General features: G+C 39.3%; 3 protein-coding genes across 4 annotated transcripts; 2 read left to right on the top strand and 1 right to left on the bottom strand.

Moving 5' to 3' along the window:
• The first annotated feature begins 4588 nt into the window (after nt 1-4588).
• Nucleotides 4589-7001, top strand: si:dkey-1h6.8 (uncharacterized). Of its 2 annotated transcripts, XM_067418584.1 has the most exons (3): nt 4598-4706; nt 5276-5302; nt 5386-7001. In XM_067418584.1, exon 3 carries the CDS (start codon nt 5388-5390, stop codon nt 6798-6800), a length of 1413 nt encoding a protein of 470 aa, XP_067274685.1. In that variant the 5' UTR covers nt 4598-4706; nt 5276-5302; nt 5386-5387; the 3' UTR covers nt 6801-7001. The 2 variants fall into 2 exon arrangements, with proteins under 2 accessions (XP_067274684.1, XP_067274685.1); XM_067418583.1 differs by having other exon boundaries at nt 4589-4706; nt 5276-7001.
• Nucleotides 7002-8504: 1503 nt separating this feature from the next.
• zbtb25 (zinc finger and BTB domain containing 25) lies at nt 8505-13651 on the bottom strand. Its single transcript, XM_067418585.1, has 3 exons — nt 13316-13651; nt 11784-11962; nt 8505-11514 (listed from the first exon to the last, which is right to left on the bottom strand). Exons 2-3 carry the CDS (start codon nt 11954-11956, stop codon nt 10389-10391), a joined length of 1299 nt encoding a protein of 432 aa, XP_067274686.1. The 5' UTR covers nt 11957-11962; nt 13316-13651; the 3' UTR covers nt 8505-10388.
• A 558-nt stretch (nt 13652-14209) lies between these two features.
• On the top strand, nt 14210-19132 carry zbtb1 (zinc finger and BTB domain containing 1). Its single transcript, XM_067417472.1, has 2 exons — nt 14210-14463; nt 15715-19132. Exon 2 carries the CDS (start codon nt 15719-15721, stop codon nt 17753-17755), a length of 2037 nt encoding a protein of 678 aa, XP_067273573.1. The 5' UTR covers nt 14210-14463; nt 15715-15718; the 3' UTR covers nt 17756-19132.
• The last annotated feature ends 831 nt before the right edge of the window (nt 19133-19963 follow it).

Consider the following 19963-nt stretch of genomic DNA (forward strand, 5'->3'; position numbering starts at 1 on the left):
CAGATATTCAAAAAGTATTACCACAGTGTCAAATATCAATGACATTGTTATTAGATAGGCTAAATTAAACTAATGAGAGTGTTAAACGTGTTCAAAGGGGCCAAAAGTAGACTACTTGTAGCTGAATCAATTGACGGTTTAGTGTATTTTCGACGTTTAAGTGGACTAAAAAAAGGCAAAATAGAAATTGTTAAAGGAAGTTGTGTATGTGCTAGCAATGATGGATATCAATAATATCTTCACATTAGGCTAACAGAGCCTCCGCCATGGCCGTGTTGATTGGATGGGTGACGGGCACGCTCACATAAAGCGTCAATCAGCTGGTCGTTATGGAAACAGATAGGCGCGTATCCTGCTATGCTGAGTGTCGGCGCAAGTCTCTGCGAGTGGATTTATAAAGCTCTTTGAATCTCGTCGCCTTCCACAACAGTGACAAGTTTGCGTCGTGCTCTTCACTTACAGGTAGGTGTTTTAACTTAACATTAATGAGTACATTGTTTTACCACTTTTTAAATCTTAGTTAGCCCATGGTGTTCTTCGTATGAGTTTTATTTGTCATCATAAAGATTAAGACGCAAATGTAATAGCCGTTTATATTTGTCACAAAGATAAAAACGTCACAAACAAAAAGTATTCTCGGAGAAGTCGTCGAGTTTGTTATGCTGAGACATGTTTATTCGTGTCAGCATCTTCCTGAATAAGAACTGCACCTGCCCCCACGTCACTTGCATCTAGTTTAAATGCTCTTAAGAAGTCTGGAGCGGACAAAACTGGAGCACTGCACAATAGCCTCTTGATCGCATCAAAAGCTAGTTGACACTCCATATTCCAATCAAACACTTTAGACTGACTCAATACATTTGTGAGTGGTGATGCAATGTCAGCAAAGTTTTTGCAAAAGACGATAGTATCCTGTCATTCCGAAGAAACGACGTAACTCCCGTTTTGTGGTTGGAGCTGGGAAATTAGCAAAACACTTAATTTTTGCTTCCACAGGACACACCTGTACCTGGCCCACACATTTTCCCAGATAGGTTATGACGGCCTTACTAAACTCACACTTGGCAAGGTTCAAGGTAAGTGATGCAGCAATAATTGAACTTAAACTTGATTTAATGCCCAAAAACTGAACAGAGACTGGTCACATGCTGTTTCCAGTTAAATGAATAAACGACAATGTCGTCTAAGTACACATCACAGTTCTCTAATCCAGCAAGCACAATTCTCATCAAGCGCTGGAATGTAGCGGGTCCCGAAAGCCATTCTCCCTTACTAAAGGAAATGATCAGGAGTGACAAAAGCAGATATTTCCGAAACCCTGGCCGTCAGAGGGACCTGACAATACCTCTTTAAAAGGTCAAGCTTTGTCACAAACTTTGCAGCGCCAACCCTGTCAATACAATCATCCATCCTTGGCAAAGGATGAGAGTCAGTTCTTGTAATGAAATTTACCTTACGGTAATCTGTGCAGAATCTAAAACTCCCGTCAGACTTTGGCACCAGCAGACATGGTGAGCTCCACGAACTCGGACTTGGCAAAACGAAACCATGTTCTACCAATTATGCAGATTCTTCTTGCATCATTCATTTTTTCTTCTGGCCTGGTTTAAAAGCAGCAGTTTCCAGATACTGTCGTTCATGTCATGTATGCCAGTTATCTGGTAAACCTAAGCAGGGAATTTCTAACGCTCCTCTTTATCCTATTCCAGTTCTGTCTGAACCATTCAAGAGGCTCATTATTGATTGTGTTGGTCCATTACTGAGGACAAAGTCTGGCTATCAGTACCTGTTGACTCTAACGTGTGCTGCCATTTGGTATCCTGAGGCGATTCCTATGCGTTTGGCCAAAGAGACCAAACACAGCTTTAACGAGGAGTCATTTGATCTTTGCCTTGCGCACATCAGCAAAACCAGAAAGGTTGCTGGAGGATTGGTAGGCTTTACTCGAAATAAGACCGCTAGAAATTGTTGGTCTATCACCTACTTTGAAAGTGCATTTTTAGCACTGGACACTAGATCCCTGTTTGGACTGACACATGATGGAGAAGATGATGAAGACACCACAAAGACTGCCTTCCATCAAGACTCAGAAGAGATAATGATGATGTAATTCGACTTGTAGGCCAATTCCAGAGATACCACATCTTCCAACTGGAGAATATGAATGAGTTGGTGTCTTTTGACAACCAGTGATGTTGCTATATAGCCTACATACATGTTTTTTTATATAAAGTGAGAGAGAGAGAGAGAGAGAGAGAGAGAGAGAGAGAGATGTGTGTGTGTGTGTGTGTGTGTGTGTGTGTGTGTGTGTGTGTGTGTGTGTGTGTGTGTGTGTGTGTGTGTGTGTGTGTGTGTGTGTGTGTGTGTGTGTGTGTGTGTGTGTGTGCGTATGTGCGGCCTTGTAATCCCTACGTTATGGGGACAAAATGTCCCCACAAAGATGGCAATATCTAAAATCCTTGTCCTTGTGGGGACATTTTTAGGTCCCCATGAGGAAAACATCTTATAAATCACATACAAGGAGTTTTTTTGAGAAAGTAAAAATGCAGAATGTTTCCTGTGATGGGTAGGTTTAGGGACAGGGGCAGTGTAAGGGGATAGGATGTACAGTTTGTACAGTATGAAATCCATTACACCTATGGAAAGTCCCCATAAAACATGGAAACACGATGTGTGTGTGTGTGTGTGTGTGTGTGTGTGTGTGTGTGTGTGTGTGTGTGTGTGTGTGTTTGTGAGACAACATAACAAATCACTGAAACTGATAGTAAATACACAACAAAAGTATAAATTAAAGTAGAGAAATTTAGAAACCTACACAGTAGCAGGGTAACACAGCTTCGGAAGTAGTGTTAACAGTGCAGGTCTTCATTAGCCTAGAAATCTAGATGCACCCTAGCAGCAGCAAATCTAATTTGCAGCCAGTGTCGTCTAGCAACTCTCCATAGACTTGCAAGCTGGAAAATTCAAACTCTGATCAGGCCAATCACACTTGTATAGAGTTGGTGGGCGGGCTTAACATAATGACGGCAGAGTTGCGGACGTTCTGCTGGCTTCTTGTAAACAAAGAAGCTAGAGTTAAGCTTTTCTTTGAGAAAAGAACAAAGAACGGCACTGAAGTCATTCTTAAGAAGGGAAGATGTGCTCAGAGTTTTGCCAACCGGATACGGCGAAAGTTTAATCTATCTACTTTTAATCTAGCTCCGCTTCACATTGCTCTGGTTGGTTGTAGCTCTATCCAGTTGCAGTTTTTTTTTTCACACAAAAAGTATTCTTGTCGCATCATAACATTAAAGAGTTAGTTCACCCAAAAATGAAAATGATGTCATTAACAACTCCCTAATGTCGTTCCACTTCCATAAGACCTCCATTTATCTTCGGAACACAGTTTAAGTTATTTTATATTTAGTCCGAGAGCTTTTCTGTTCCTCCAATAAAAGTGTACGTAAAGTGTCCATGTCCATAAAGGTAATAAAAACATCATCAAAGTAGTCCATATGTGACATCAGTTGGTTAATTGGTTAATCGAAAATACATTTTGGTCCAAAATTAAGAAAAACTACGAATTTATTCAGCATTGTCTTCTCTTCTGTGTTTGTTTTAATCCGCAATCAAAGATTTGAACAGTTATGAATTAGCGTATTGATTCATGATTCAGATTGTGTGTCAAACTGCCAAACTGCTGAAAACACGTGACATTGGTGTTCCGAAATCGTAATCAATACGCTAATTCATAACCATTAAAATCTTTGTTTGTGGACTGAAAACAAATAAGGAAGAGAAGAGTAATGTGTACAGTAGTAACCAGGCCTACACTATTGAAGATGTAATTTGTAACTAGTAATTAATTACTTTTTTCCGAGTAACTTACACAACACTGATTGTTAATTTTTGTTAAAATAAATAAATAAAGAAAATAAAAAAAATGAAGAGGGAAAAAATCATATCACACTTGGTTTATAATTTATGCCATTGTCACAGAAATATGTCTAGAATAGCTTCAATCCTAGATACATTTAACTTTTGTTTCCCTATAAGTTTGAACAGAAATTAGAGCTATCCTCGGTTTTACAATCATCTAGTCTCATCAGGACCAATAATTTTGCACCCTAAATAAGTAATCAAATCTTGCCTATTTGGTAACCAAGGAGACAAAACTGATCATGCTTAAGATGAAATAGACATTTGATAGACCTATGTGAAAAAACGAGGTAACTGTCACATGAATCAAATATTTTATACAGTATCAGATATTCAAAAAGTATTACCACAGTGTCAAATATCAATGACATTGTTATTAGATAGGCTAAATTAAACTAATGAGAGTGTTAAACGTGTTCAAAGGGGCCAAAAGTAGACTACTTGTAGCTGAATCAATTGACAGTTTAGTGTGTTTTCGACGTTTAAGTGGACTAAAAAAAGGCAAAATAGAAATTGTTAAAGGAAGTTGTGTATGTGCTAGCAATGATGGATATCAATAATATCTTCACATTAGGCTAACAGAGCCTCCGCCATGGCCGTGTTGATTGGATGGGTGACGGGCACGCTCACATAAAGCGTCAATCAGCTGGTCGTTATGGAAACAGATAGGCGCGTATCCTGCTATGCTGAGTGTCGGCGCAAGTCTCTGCGAGTGGATTTATAAAGCTCTTTGAATCTCGTCGCCTTCCACAACAGTGACAAGTTTGCGTCGTGCTCTTCACTTACAGGTAGGTGTTTTAACTTAACATTAATGAGTACATTGTTTTACCACTTTTTAAATCTTAGTTAGCCCATGGTGTTCTTCGTAGTTTTATTTGTCATCATAAAGATTAAGACGCAAATGTAATAGCCGTTTATATTTGTCACAAAGATAAAAACGTCACAAGCAAAAAGTATCCTCGGAGAAGTCGTCGAGTTTGTTATGCTGAGACATGTTTATTCGTGTCGCCTATAGGCAGCCTAATTTATAGATTAAGTTATTTGCTATCAATGGTATTTTAAGAGTTCACATTTACTGTTGGAAATTTTAGCAAAACGTCTAGTCTGTTAAATTTAGGATGTTTTCATATAAAAAATACTTCTCATTGGTGTAACGCCCAGTATGCTAGTTTGTGCTGTAAACATTGCACCGTGTGTTCTCTCATGTATGATAAAAATACACTCTACTTAGAGATACACATTCTAAATATAGAATCTGTGATAGAAAAAGACAAATAAGTCAATATATTTCTACTAACAAGTAAAATAAAGAGAACATTTAACTTCTGCAATGCAATGTTTTTGTGTTGTTTTGCAGCATCTACATCTTTTAAGCTGACAATATGTAAGTGGAGAAAGCACCCGCTTATGTAATTGATCCAATATTGCCAGTGAGAACCGTTATTGACTTTGGTACTGTTTGATTAGCCATGTCCACACAAGAGACAGAATTACCAGACTGTCAGGAGAAGGTGGGCCTGAAGAGAAAACTGACGGGTCCACCAAGACTTTTGCTGGGGAAGTCCAAATCAAGGGATAAATTGGAGGGTAAATCACAGAGAAGGCAAAGACAAGCTAAATGTTGCGATGGCACAGTGGAAAATAATGATCAAGAAAACAATGATGGCAAAGACAATGAATCCTCACTTATTAGCCACCACAGCCCTCAAAAAACCTCAGAGGAGAGGGAAACCCAACCAGATGCTCCAGGAGATACCTCAGGAATTCTTGTATCACTGGAGGAGAGTGAAAGCAAAGATGAAAATATGGGAAATAAAATGAAAATGACCAGAAGCACTTCAAAAGCATCCATTAAGAGGACATTTTCCTCACTCCTCCGATGTGGCAAGATGAAGGAATCAGACAGAACAGAAAACAGAAACAAAGCTGAACACAACATGTGCAACTCCGTGTCTGAGAATAAATTGAGTAATGCAAACAATAAGGAAGTTCAAAATGGAAAAAGCAAACGGAGAGTTTTCTTCACAGTGTGGCCCATTTCTAAGAGATCTGCCATATCCAAAGATGTCAGTCTAGGAAGCGGATGTAAAGAGCAAGGCGGCGACATAGTTTTTCAGGAGATAACGGCACCAAAAAAATTGACATTTAAAAAGATCTACCGCATCTTTCCAAGAAGGAAGAAAGCACCTCATATTGATCAGTTTGAGTGTGCTTCCAATGCAACACAAAAAGACGTGGCTGATCAACAGAATCAATCACTTGTGGCTGTTATGGACATTCCCAGTATCAAGAAAGAAGAGAACCAAAAGGAAGAACAAGGAGCGGAAAACATTCCAGAAACATTTACATTCAGTGCAGACGTGAGCATTAACATAAATACGGAGTCTGACCACATGGATAAAGATCATCAAGAAATCTGTCCTGACCAAGATGTGAGTATGAATAAAGAAGACAAGGTGTTACAAACTAGTGGTCATTTGGATTCTGAAGTTCCTCTTTCATGTTGCAGTGGCTGTAGTTTAGAGTCTGTGTTTCCGGCTACATCATCAGGTGATCTGCTAGTCTTAAATAAGGAGTCTATGGAGAATGGTGCAAAATGCAGGCCAGTGATTACTATAGAGCATGCATACTTATCAGAGGAAGAGAACATGGATGAGGCACCACAGTTTGATGGTCTTACAATGAATGGGTCCTGGCAACATTTAAAAATAAACAGCCTAACAAACAACACACTACTACATCCTTCTGAGCTAAATGTGGACCATGGCCGATGTAATGAGACTTTACTGATTCAGACGGCAGTTTCAATGGTGAGAGCAGCCATCCGTGGTGCTGTGGAACAGCTCACAATCGAGCAGCAGCAAAGTTTGGACCATGCATAACCACACATATTCACATTCTTTATTCAGAGATGATACTGAGATGGTAGAAATAAATTGTGTAAAAGAGGATTTTCTTTAAATGTAAGATGACATGTATAAACACGTTGGAAATGTTTGTAAAGATAAAATGATTGATGTCAGATTGTGGAAAAGTTTGAATTGATTGTGTAATTTTAAGGCTATAAATTTGTTTGTATGATATTTCATGATGTTTGTACACTTTTTATTTAATGTCACCTTCTATTCATATTTTTATAGTGCAATACTGTTTCCTATTTTACTGCAGTCTTGTTTCTATAGCATTGAATATCTCACATGATTCCAAGAAGGCACTGAGCCACATGTTTATGGTATGTTGTGTAGGGTTAGTTCACCCAAAAATTAAAATGCTGTTATTAATTACTCACTCTCATGTTGTTCCAAACCCATAAAACCTTAATTCATTTTCAGAACACAAATTAAGATATCTTAGATGAAATCCAAGATCTCTCTTGCCCCTTCATAGACAGCTATTTAATTAACACTTTCAAGGCCCAGAAAGGCAGTAAAGACATCGTTAAAATAGTCCATGTGACTCCAGTGTTTTAACCTTAATTTTATGAAGCAACGAGAACACTTAAATAATGACTTTATTCCTAAATTTCATTACTGCCTGTGCCAGTCTCTTACACTGATTATTATTATTATTATTATTATTATTATTATTATTATTATTATTATTATTATTATTATTATTATTATTATTATTATTTAATAAAACAGTGCAGCTCCCGAGTCATCATATTGATGCATCGTGGTGCTCACGTGAACAGCATCGGCTGCCGTAGAGCTCGAAAGCCATGCACTATAACGTAAACTGTAGAATTCTGATTTTCGCCGAAATTGTTAAAAAAAAATTTCTAATTTTTGCACAAAAAATATTCTCGTCGCTTCATAAAATGAAGGTTGAACCACTGTAGTCACATATAGACAACTGTTTTAACTACCTTTCTGGGCATTGAAGTGTTAATTAAATAGCTGCCTGAGGGATCAGATAGCTCTCGAATTTCTTAAAAAAATATAATTTGTGTTCCGAAGATGAACGAAGGTCCTACGGGACTGGAACGACATGAGGCGAGTAATTAATGGCAGAACGCATTTTTGGGGGTGAACTAATTCTTTAAGGCAGCAATTTTTTTGAAAGTAAGTGGACGTAGAACCCAGGTATGTTTATTGGTTGCTCTATTCGTATTTAAATGAGGCCCTGACTGAAGCCTACAGTGACGTCGTTAGATGTTATGTTAAGTGACTGTATACTGTACATGTAATGCTTGAAGAGTTGGCAGCAGGGACGATGTTTGCTTTTGTGACTACATGCTACTCTCTTGTGGCACTTAGATGTTACTACAAGATGGTCAGTTATAGGAAAGTTCACCCAACATTTACTCACCCTCATGTTGTTGCAAACGTGTATAAGGTGAAGCACAGGAGAAGATATTTTGAAGAATGTTTCAACTGATTTTGTCCATGCAATGAAAATCCATGGGGACCAAATTGATTTTCATTGTATAATGTTTTGTGTTTAAAGTTGTAGAATATGCAGCAGGATTATAATGATAGGGTTTGAGGATGACAGAACATAAGTGATGACAGAACCTTCATTTTGGGGTTTACTGTCCCTTTAAAGTCAGTTCATTTGAAATCAATGACAAGTATACAACCAAAGCAGATGCATTATAAATCACAGTTTATTCCATGTGCCATTTATTTAAAAAATAATTAAATAATTAAATAACCAAACACATAATCACAATGGCACTGAGTGCTGATGATGAATAAAATTGAAAGTGACTGTTTAAATGCACTACACAAGTCACACAAGTAACACAAATGCCAGTTTTGCTGATTTAAAATACTCATCACAGTACACCAACCTCAATTTGAGTTTTCAATGAGTATAACTTCAAAAAAGTGGTGCTTTGACAGTTCAAATACAGCACAAAGAAACCATGTCTATCATCAGTGTTGTCTTAAAGTTGATCAATCGTTCTAAATAAAAAAACCTTTTTTTTTTCATGTCTCAGCGTTTGAAACATGCCTGGAAACTATGTGCCATTACTGTTTTTGTTTAAAGTGTCATGTTAGACATTTGTAGTGGCATTATCCCATCTTGTTATGCACTGTCCCAGTTTATGTAGTAAGATTGTTAGCAAACTTGGATTATACTCTTTGTTTTCCGTACACAATATAATCATGAAAGTCCTTCAACATATCAAAAAACTTTTAGAAAAGCACCAGTTGCTCACATTCATTAGAATTTTTTTCTGATTGTGTAGATGTCTTGGACGACTTTGCACAAATAGGCACTGTTCACTGTTAACTTGAAAATGAAAAACATCTGGATTTGGGTCAACTGGCTGAGCAATAGTTTAAGTGCTTTTCTTTACAGAGACGTTTGGCAAAAAATATTCTAAGGCACTGAACCCGTTTAGTAGGAAATTCGATTTAGAGAAAAAATCATTTAGACTCTTTGCACAGTCAGTTTCACTCATTAGGCCACAACCCAAAAAATAAACAAGAAATAATCTCATAATATTAGCTTAAGCTGGCCATAATATTTGTTTTATAATATAAAAACAAATATTATGACTGCTGTCATTTGTCAAATGTGGCACTTTATAGTGTGATTTGAGTTTCATGCATGTGTGCTTGTCGATTTAATACTTTTTTTTAAATATAATTAATCCAACAGTGTTCAGTCATCCAAGAGTCAGCAACATCATTATACATCAACACTACAATCATCAACACAAAATTATTTTATGTTTTAACACTGACAGAGACTTTTGAGACAGGACAGAAGTGCTGAGTCAGAAAACAAAATTCAACAAAGGAATATTCTGGGTTCAGTATAAGTTGAACTCAATCAAAAGCATTTATGACATTTTGCACAAAACATAATTTCGACTTGTCCATGTTTAAAAAAGCAAAAATTGACATTATGGTAAGGCACTTGGAATTAAACTTAAAAGTAGTTTTAAAGTTTTAGGGTTTACAGCCTTAAGCCCAATAACTTAATTTCTGATGTGAATGCTTACATAAAGCCGAACACATCTAGGGATACTCCATTTGACAGCGTACATGAACACAGTCGACATGCACACTAGAAAATGTCATCCTTGTCCAGTGTCTGTGCTATGACCGATATAAAAATGCCTTTGTACTCTTTTACTCCAGAGTTGCAGGTATTTCTTAACCCCACACAAGCGCTAGTCAACATGTGTGCCTGCTGTTGTCAACTTTAAATCAATGGCCTGGATATTGGATATAGTAAAACTTTACACAGAAAAAGTTAGTAAGTAATAGCTAAAATCATGTTGACATGTAACTTGTTTACGTCTTGTGATTGTACTATTGAAACAGGGATGGACCCCATTCACTTCCAAAGTGTCTACCTCTAACTCAGATTTTTGCTCTTTTGTTTTTAAGTAAATGAGAGATGGGTAGAAATTAATTTTTGTGGTAATCAAATGTTGTCGACTGAGCTTGAACTTGTACTGAACCTGGAATATTCTTTCACCATACATTGTGTTCACATTAATATTCCAGTCATTCCACAGTCACTGCGTCCACGCTCTCCTGAGACACCTCAGAGTCCAGTGAGTAGCAGGAGCTGCCATTATCCTGAGTGTCCTTGGCTGCCTCCTCTCCTGTGGCTGCGGTAATATCTGGCTGACCCTCGCAGCCGTGGAGCAGCTGCCCGCAGAAGCGGCTGTAGCGATGGTATCGCAGTGGCTTGCCCACGTGGGCGAACATGTGCTCTTGCAGCTGGCTTTTCTGCGAGAAACGAAGATTGCAGACGGCACATGCCATCTTTCGCTTTCGTGTGAAGGCTGCCAATGGGCTGCCGCTCCGCCCGGTCCCGCTGCCTCGCCTGAGTTCCACAGCCAGCTCATCTGCCAGGGCCTGGCTCTGCCGTAGGGCCTCCTCCAGACTACCAGAGTCTATGCGCTCCTTATGAAGCCGCCTCTCCTCCAGGGATGTGTGCTCCCCGGTTTTGTCCTCTGAAGGGCCTTCCATCAGACCGCTAGGCTCCAGGGCACAGGCTGCATGGGTAAAAAGATGCTCTTGTAGGCCTTCGGGTGACAGACAGCGTTCACCACACCGGGGGCACAAAAGTGCTAGAGGGCCATCTTTGAATAAACCGGCTTGACATGGGCTCACCTGGGCTGGGGAGAGAGAGCAGGGCTCTTTGTCACCTTCCTGTTCTTCCTCCTCTACCCGTTCCTGTTTGATCCGTGCCGAAATGTCAGAGTCATCCCCTGAGGCCACAGAAGATGCGGCACGGAAGCTTTGAGGCTGTCGCTCAGACCCAATGCCCTCCAGCCCTACAGCGAGAGCTAAACGGCCATGTTCGCGATCAGCCCTAGTGCTGGAGCAGCTGTCCTCAGGGTCCCGTGAACCACCAGCCTTCAGGCCCGAGTTCTCTTTACTGGCCAGCTGCGAAGAGATTTGAATGCCATACAGATTGGACATACGGATGGGGTCAGAGGAAGCATCTGGGCCACCCTCGCCTGTTTTACGGCAAAGCTGGTAGGCATGAAGGAACTTGATGCCTTCCTGAAGTCTGCCCTGGTCTACAGGTTGTTTGGGACCCATGCCTGTGTACATGATGTGTAACAGGTAGCTGAAGACATCTGGTTGAATATCTGTGGGCTGGATCTTGATGCATTCACTGAAAAAAAGCAGGACAGTCAAAAACACAATTAGCAATTTATTAATTTTCTTCAAATTCTATATTTAATACTATTATTAATACGTAACACATTTTAATGTTCATTAATCAGGCAATTTTGACTTCCACATTCTTATAAGGTTATTAGACTATGTAAGCATTATGGGTGACCCTTCAATTCGGTACTGGTATGTTGGTACACTTCAAGATAATTTAAACAGGTGGTACCGGTAGTTTCAAAAAGTGTTCGTTTTAGAGCTTTAGTTAACCTGGACTGGTGGATAAAGATCATTTTGAAGTAGTTTGAGAAGGCAGCGAGGACTGCACGATGAGCCTTGAAGTATACATTGCCAATGGCCACAGTGCAGTCACAGAGAAAGCCAAACTCCCTTTGGACGTTCAGCTGCTGCAGGAGGAACAGACTATGACCAGACACGTCCATCTCCACCTGTTACATAGAGCATACATAGATAGAAGACAAATTTAAACCACATTAATTCCTATGCATAACCTGAACAGCCCAATGTCCTGCATGTTATGTTATGTAATCAGTGTAGTTTATTTAGTCTACATTTCTAGCCACATACATTTTGTATCTTTTGTATCCTGAGTTATTAAAAACACTCTTATGATGAACACCTTTTACATTCTTTTCTGTCTCATGTCTTTCTAAAATGTTATTCTGACATTTTTCAAAGTTTTTCTTTAATGCCACATTTAGATTTTTTTATAAAAAGGTGTTTTTTCAGGTCAAATACAGCAACTTTATGAAACTTTTGTATATTACTGAATATATATATATATATATATATATATATATATATATATATATATATATATATATATATATTATTTTATTTTATTTTCAAAATGCATGGCTGCAACAGGAATACAACGATTACATGTGTAAGGACTTAGCACATTCTTCTAAACTATATTTCTCCTGTCTATATTTTTCCTATATTTTAAAAAGGTGTTTTTTTTAGGTCAAATACAGCAACTTTATGAAACTTTTGTATATTACTGAATATTATAAAAATAAATGAAAAATGCATACATTTTATATATGTTTATATATATATAAAGTGCCAGAACCAACCAACGAAGAGTCTCTCAGAAGAGCCTGAGTTTACTGAGTAACTGGCGACCTCTACCGATCAAAATGGCCATATTATTTGAACAAATTTTGAGACATACCAGATGTTTACATCTGGATAGGATTGGCATTTCTTTACATTGAAACGCGTGTGTAAATTAAGTCCTTGCATTATTTATAGGTATTATTGGGGGGTTTTATAGGAAGAATTTTCTTCTGAATGTAGGCCTGCGTTCTTCTGAATATAGGCTATAACTTAATCGAAGAATGACATTCTCATTATATCAATTATATCCTACTTAATACCTACGGAGAAACAGCAACGACTGGTTTGTATTTAATGATTACAGTGCAACATTTTAACATTTTTGCTTGCAGATCTGACCAGACAATACCTGAAAGCGATTCTTAAATTCATTACACAAAAGAACACACAAACAGCAAACGCCGCATAGGAGAATGCAAACGACTTGATAACACACAAAATATCGTGTAGGAGCTATTTCATGAACTGCAACATGCACGGTCTGACTCCCAGCAGATTTGTCCGCGACAGAATCATAATTTTTTACACGTCTAGTCTACACCGATCAAGTGTTGTCGAAGAAAAGGTGTGCGTTTCCATGCACCTTGGCCAACAAAACATGCATGTACCAAAGCACAGACATAATGCATTCACACGGTGCCCAGAAAATGCAGTCTTACCAACTATACGAGAGAAACGGATAATAATTTCGTGTTTGTTGCAGCAGGAAAATTCTCTTATGGTCTCGCGGTTCTTCATGCGATTGACGGCTTAGCTTGTTATCCGTCACGTGACCGTACTGTACATTAGCTGATCCAGGCGCACGCATAGTGAAAACATAGGCTACAAAGAAGACGCTCTGCTTAGTATGCTCGTACGTTACGTTTTTGTTCTTTTATGTCGAAAGATCACTCAGGTGCAGTAAAATATTGTCAATGCTATAGTCTATAGTGTGGGAAACTCGTTAAACGAAAATTAATCGGCTACACATTTGAAAACTTGCATGGACGAAAGAGCAACGACAGTTCTGCAAAAGAGTAGGCTATGACAGACCATCTGAGGCGCTCGTGAAATTGTTTTAGATTAACACACGTAAATAGGGACACTTCTAACAACTTAAAGACCCCACTATATAGCCTATATAGGCCTATAATAAATGTAAAGTTATCTAGCAGTCAATTGATTTTGAAATAGCCTATAAAATGTATTATTATTATTTGAGAATTATATAAAACATAATTTTAAACAGTTTATTAATGACACATAAAGCTATGTGATGTAATACATTTACAAAAATAGCCTGTATTTTACAGACCGTCACGAGCATTTCAATCATAATCAAATACACACTTTTTTGAGAAATTCAGTTTTCCAAAATGCTTGGCATTTTATTTATATATTTATTTATTTACAGACTATAACATTAGGCTATATAAAACTGCCAAATTAAATAGTGCTGGAAAAAGTGCAAAATATAAGCTATATTACAAAATTATTTCCCTTTTTGGTTTTCAACACGAATGTTACCGCATTCGTCCTGAAGAGCATATTTTCATACATGGTTTGGTTGCATTTTCACTGTGCTGCGCGTGCTGGGGCGGGCTGGATTTGCGTGAGCGGGGCCGGATCTCAGTGCGGTGATAGAGCTCGCAGAGCGGCTGTGCGGAAGTTCTTTCATCCGCGCTGCACAGAAGGGGCTTCGCCCTCGAGATTAGCTATTTTCGTCCCAAGTTTTCGCTTGGACGAAGGCAAAAGAGGTGGAACTTCTTCGCTCTGTGTTTTAACTCGAATTCTGTCGTTCGCTACAAGTTAGCGCCCATTACCGTCGGTGAGTATTTTCCGTGTGTTTTGCGTGTAAACACTAGCTGCAGTAATGTGAAGCTCATAGCGTATGTGCGGGAAGCTGCGCGGGGGTGGCACTGCATGCTTGCGTGAGAGATCTCCCTACGACAGTGGTCAGATATTCTGTTGTGCTGTCTCTTGAGTAACAGATCCTTTTAAAACTTAATGTTGTCACTATGGGCAGGCGTGTGGTCAGATCTTTAGTGTGTTGTCCAAGTAGTTTGATTTTACTTTTAAGTGCGGTGTATGATTGACAGCCACAACGCCCGCATGATTCTGTCTCTGAACTAGGCCAATGAGAACGCGGGGGCGGGATATAAACCTCTCTGTTGGTTTTATGATGGAGCTGAACGACGGAAACGAGCTAAATTTGAAGCTAATTATACTGTAGATTCCTTCTAATTATTATAGCCAGATCAATTGAGTTTATTAACCAAGTTTGCACCTTTAAAAAAATGTTTTACCTGGTGAGTTGCTCATTTAGGTACAATACACATATAATTTTGTTTTTACTTTAGTTTTAACATCTAAGTGTGAGTGCCTAAGCTCGACTAGTTGATTATTGAGTTTGACTATTTTATCTATATTTATCTGATATGCACTACTGTCCAAAAGTTGGATGTCAGTACTAGATAAGCATATTAAAATTATTCCTGAAGGATCATGTGCCACTAAAGACTGGAGTATAATGATGCTGAAAATCCAGCTTTGCCATCACAGGAATAAATTACATTTTGAAATGTATTCAAATATAAACAATTATCTTAAATTGCAATCATATTTTACAGTTATGAAAAAAAAAAAATCAAATAACCTTCGTTAGTAGGAAACTTCTTTCCAAACCATGGAAATAATTTGCATAATATAACCCACTCATAGAAGTTGTTTTTATTATTCATAGGCATATGCGTTCACACATCTTTGTCTGTTTTTGGGTGTCCTGTCATGAGTGTTGTTATATTTTTAGGAAAGCATGACGTCAATTTAAACATAGTTCAACTTTTAAAACCGTATAAAGAGGCTCCTGAACTGGGTTTATTTAATTTCAAAAGTATGTTTTGAACATCCACAGTTAGTTTGCAATACATTATGCATGCATTTTCTGTAAAGCTGCTTTGAAACAATGTATATTGTGAATAGCACTATACAAATAAATGTGAATTGATTAATCATGGCCATGGCCAAAAGATTCCTCAAACTTGGGTCTTACTGTGTGTTTCTTTATGATTGTTCACAGGGTAATGGCAAGGCCAAGCCATAGTGAGCATGTCCTGCAGCAGCTTAACAACCAAAGGGAGTGGGGTTTCCTCTGTGACTGCTGCATTGCCATAGGGGACACTTATTTCAGGGCCCACAAGGCTGTTTTGGCAGCCTGCAGCTCTTACTTCAGAATGATGTTCATCCGGGATCAACAGGGGACTGCACGGTTTGATCTCAGCAACATGCAGATCAGCGCAGAGTGCTTCGATCTCATCCTGCAGCTCATGTACCTTGGCCGAATCGTTGTGGATCACTATGAGTTTGAGGAGCTAAAATCATCTATGACCTACCTTCAAATGTACTACATCCCAGACTCGCTCGAGGACCTCCGAGACATCCGAACGTCAAATCTGACTCCCTCGTCATCTGCGTCGTCCTCTTCATCGTCCAGTTCCTCGTCCTCATCCAGCATGGTTGGAGGCAAGATGATGTTCGGCGTTCGAATGTTTGAGCAGCAGCGGCCAAGCCCTTCTGAGAATGAACGCACAGCAAAAACCTCAACCACAACTGCTCGTCAAACCATTAACATCTCAACTGTCAGGCCTGCTGAAGATGTGGTCATACCACACCCTCCGCCACACTCTGTTGAAACCGTTGTAGACCAGCCATGTGACTTGAGGAAGAGAACTTCAGGCCGAAGCTCTGCCATGAAAGAACGTCCTCGGTTTGGACGCACATACACATGCGACGATTGTGGCTTTGTGTTCAGCTGTGAGAAACTGCTCATCGAACACATCCTCACATGCACCAATCGCAAAGCTTTCCAGACGCCCAAAGTCGGCAAAGAGGGTTACGGTGATGCTGGCAAAGCCGAGAGTTCGAACTCAGAGGGTACAGATGAACACCGAGCAGTTTGCAAGGGCGAAGAGGACTGGCCAGACCACAAGTCGGATGCAGAGACAGTGATCAGGTCTGTCGCCACTGGCATGGACAGCGAAGCTGCCTTCTCCAAGAATATAACCATTAAAATGGAACGAGACAATGATTCCGAGAGCGATTTGGAAACTATAAAAGTCGTGAAGGTAGGGAACCATAATTTAGGGAGCTGCAAAATTCGTACCAGGGCATACAAAGACAATCTTTCAGACCAGATAAAGTTTGACAGTGAGGAAGAGGCTGGAGTATCCGCCATGGATGCTCTGGAGGGCCAAAGCACGGGGTTGGAAACGGATCCAAAGGTGCACCGGATCAAAGAGGAAAAGCAAGATGGTGCGTGCATTCCATGTGAGTTGTGCGGAGCCCTGTTGACGGAGGAGGATCAATCTGCTCATTACATCTCCAGCCACATGGGACATATCTGCGCCTGTGGAAGGTGTGGCCAAGTGCTCATTAAAGGCAGGCAGCTGCAAGAGCATGCGGAGCGCTGTGGTGAACCCCAAGGGGCCGAAACGGACTCCCCAGGTGAGGATTCGCTTCTACTTGAAGATGCCGAGGCTATGGAAGAAAGCTTGCTAGAAGGAGCAGACCTGGGCTTTCGCTGTCCACTCTGTGGGCTGATATTTGAAAGTGAAAGTCTTGCAGTGGAGCATACGTTGGCTTGTCCGGAACAGGAGCCTTTCCGGCCCGTCCTGTTGGAAGACAGTGGCGAGCCAGACCATCGGCGCAAGCATTTCTGTGCAATTTGCGGCAAAGGCTTTTACCAAAGGTGTCACCTACGGGAGCACTACACCGTGCACACCAAGGAAAAGCAGTTCACCTGCCAAACCTGCGGGAAACAGTTCCTGCGCGAGCGACAGCTCCGGTTGCACACTGACATGCACAAAGGGATGGCGCGGTACGTCTGTCCCGTGTGCGATCAAGGTACGTTCCTTAAACACGATCACGTGCGACACATGATCTCTCACCTGTCTGCCGGAGAGACTATCTGCCAGGTGTGTTTCCAGATTTTCCCCAGCGGCGAGCATCTGGAGAAGCACATGGATGTGCATCTGTACATCTGCGGCGTTTGCGGAGAGAAGTTCCGCCTACGAAAAGACATGCGGAGCCACTACAACTCCAAGCACACCAAGAGACAATGAGAGGCTTCGCTCTGCAACCTTTGAATCTTTGTAATAAGCCATACTGTAAATGTGAGAACAAATCTATGCACTTAGACACCAATTGTAACCTTTACAACTGCACTTTCTACGTGTATGCAAATTCTGGATGTGTTGCTCAATGTTTTTGATGGGATATAGTGCCTCAAGTGCTTTTGTTTTCATTTTATTATACTGGATATCCAGACGCTGGTTGAGTCTAGATATCAACTAAATCACACTATCAGTGGTGTTTGAGTTGAAAATGCTAAATAGGTTTATAGTTATGAAACTGGCTCATGGCTAATAGTTTCACATCCAATAAATAACATCTTTTCTTATAGCTTTAATGATGGTGCACATTGGCTTGTTAAAGTTTAAGGTTTATTTAACATCATTTTGTCAAAGGGGTTATTTGTTTGTTATTGGTGGTGCTCTTTTTTTATAGTGAACACAGAGATTCAAGCACATACTGATACCATTTCATCATTATTGTACTCTGGTGTCATTATTACCTGTTATAACCCTCTATATTATGATTGCCCTTAAAGAGATAGCATAGCCAAATGAAAATTCTGTCATTATTTACTCACCCTCATGTCATTCCAAACCTATGTGACTATCTTTTGACTTACGTGGTATCAAAAAAAAAAGCTATTTTGAAAAATGTCTGCTTTTTACAGATGGCTTTTGACAGCAGGGTCTTGTTTTGGACAACAGTTCAATGGTCTTGTCTATGGTCTACAGGTTTGGAATTACACGAGAGTGAGTAAATGACAGTTTTATGTTAGGCTAACTCTCCCCTTAAAGCACATAGATGATAAAGGAGAATAGATCGCTGATATTAGGCAGGCACTTTTCCTTCCTTGCACCAGAACACTAAAAATATGTAAAAAGCTAAGAAACACTCTTGTCGATGCCTTTCAGCTAGTTGTACACGCTTAATCGTCACTCATGCAGAACCCAGGAATCTATGCAAACTGTTGTAAATTCATCCCTAATTTATTGTGCATTCACAGAGTTGATGTGAACAGAGTTTCACCGAGTAAACCATTCATCCTGTGTAGTTATTTCAGTATCCCAAAGATATTCATGTAATATTCATATATCAACAGATTTATAAAATCTCTCAGTTTGTACGCAAGCTACAGTGTCTCTTTCTAATGAGGACTATTGTTCAGAGCAATCGAGCTATGTGATTTTGTTTAGGGTCCAGCTAAAGCTTAAGTCGGCTTATAAGAGGTCTTAACATTTCAAATATTTCACACCTTGTAGAATTATTGTGGCTTGATGTGAAGTATGTGGAAATGCCATTTAATGCTTGCACGGGTGTAGGGTAAATTATTACTTTGTATTAATAAACAAGCACTTCGGCAATCATTATCTTGTCTGAAATATCCTGCGAAATAACCAGGATGGTTTGTTTTTGGTTTTGTGTTTTTAAAGTTTAATTACATGGCGTTCATAGTACAGGCCAGAGGCCAGATATTCGGAGCTGTGATCAACGAGAGCCATCAACGTGGTAATGAAATCATACAGATTAATATAGGCACTAAAAAACAATCGGACTAAACATTGGACAGTTGGTGCTCCATGCTTCAGTTTGAACTAAGTTGCCACATTCAAGTAAACTGGCCTATGCAGGCTAAGATAACTTAATGACTTAATGTATTGATTGTGTAAAAGTATAACAAGACTTTGTTAAAGTGGTGTCTATGCAGCTCACATCAATTCTTCATCAGTTGTCACATTTGATATCAAACAAATAAGAGTATGAGGACCAAAGCAAGTAATATTCATTTACAGACAAAAGCCCCAAACATTTGTGTTGTGTTGTGATCTAAACCTAGTGAACAAAATGTGATGGACATATTGCAAGGAATATATGCAAATACTGGTTTTTGTTCATTTTTTTAAAAACAAAATTCCTTTAGTGTTTCATACGTTCTTGGATTTAAAAAAAAAAAAGATTAAAATAAAAGTTTAAAAACTGGTGATTTTGTGTGGTGTAATTTACATGAAATTCAAGCAAAGAGGAATTCAAAACACATGATTGTATAGGATGTATTTACCGGTTTATTTGACAAATGATAAATGTATCATATTAAGTATTTTTTGCAGCCAGACTACAGGCAGACTGCTAAATAGCTTTCTGACTGTTGGACAATGGCAGTATAATATTTGCAATGCAAATGATCACTCTAAACCCAT

Source organism: Pseudorasbora parva, chromosome 15 (genome assembly GCF_024679245.1).
Source record: "Pseudorasbora parva isolate DD20220531a chromosome 15, ASM2467924v1, whole genome shotgun sequence".
In the NCBI taxonomy this organism is placed as follows: Eukaryota; Metazoa; Chordata; class Actinopteri; order Cypriniformes; family Gobionidae; genus Pseudorasbora; species Pseudorasbora parva.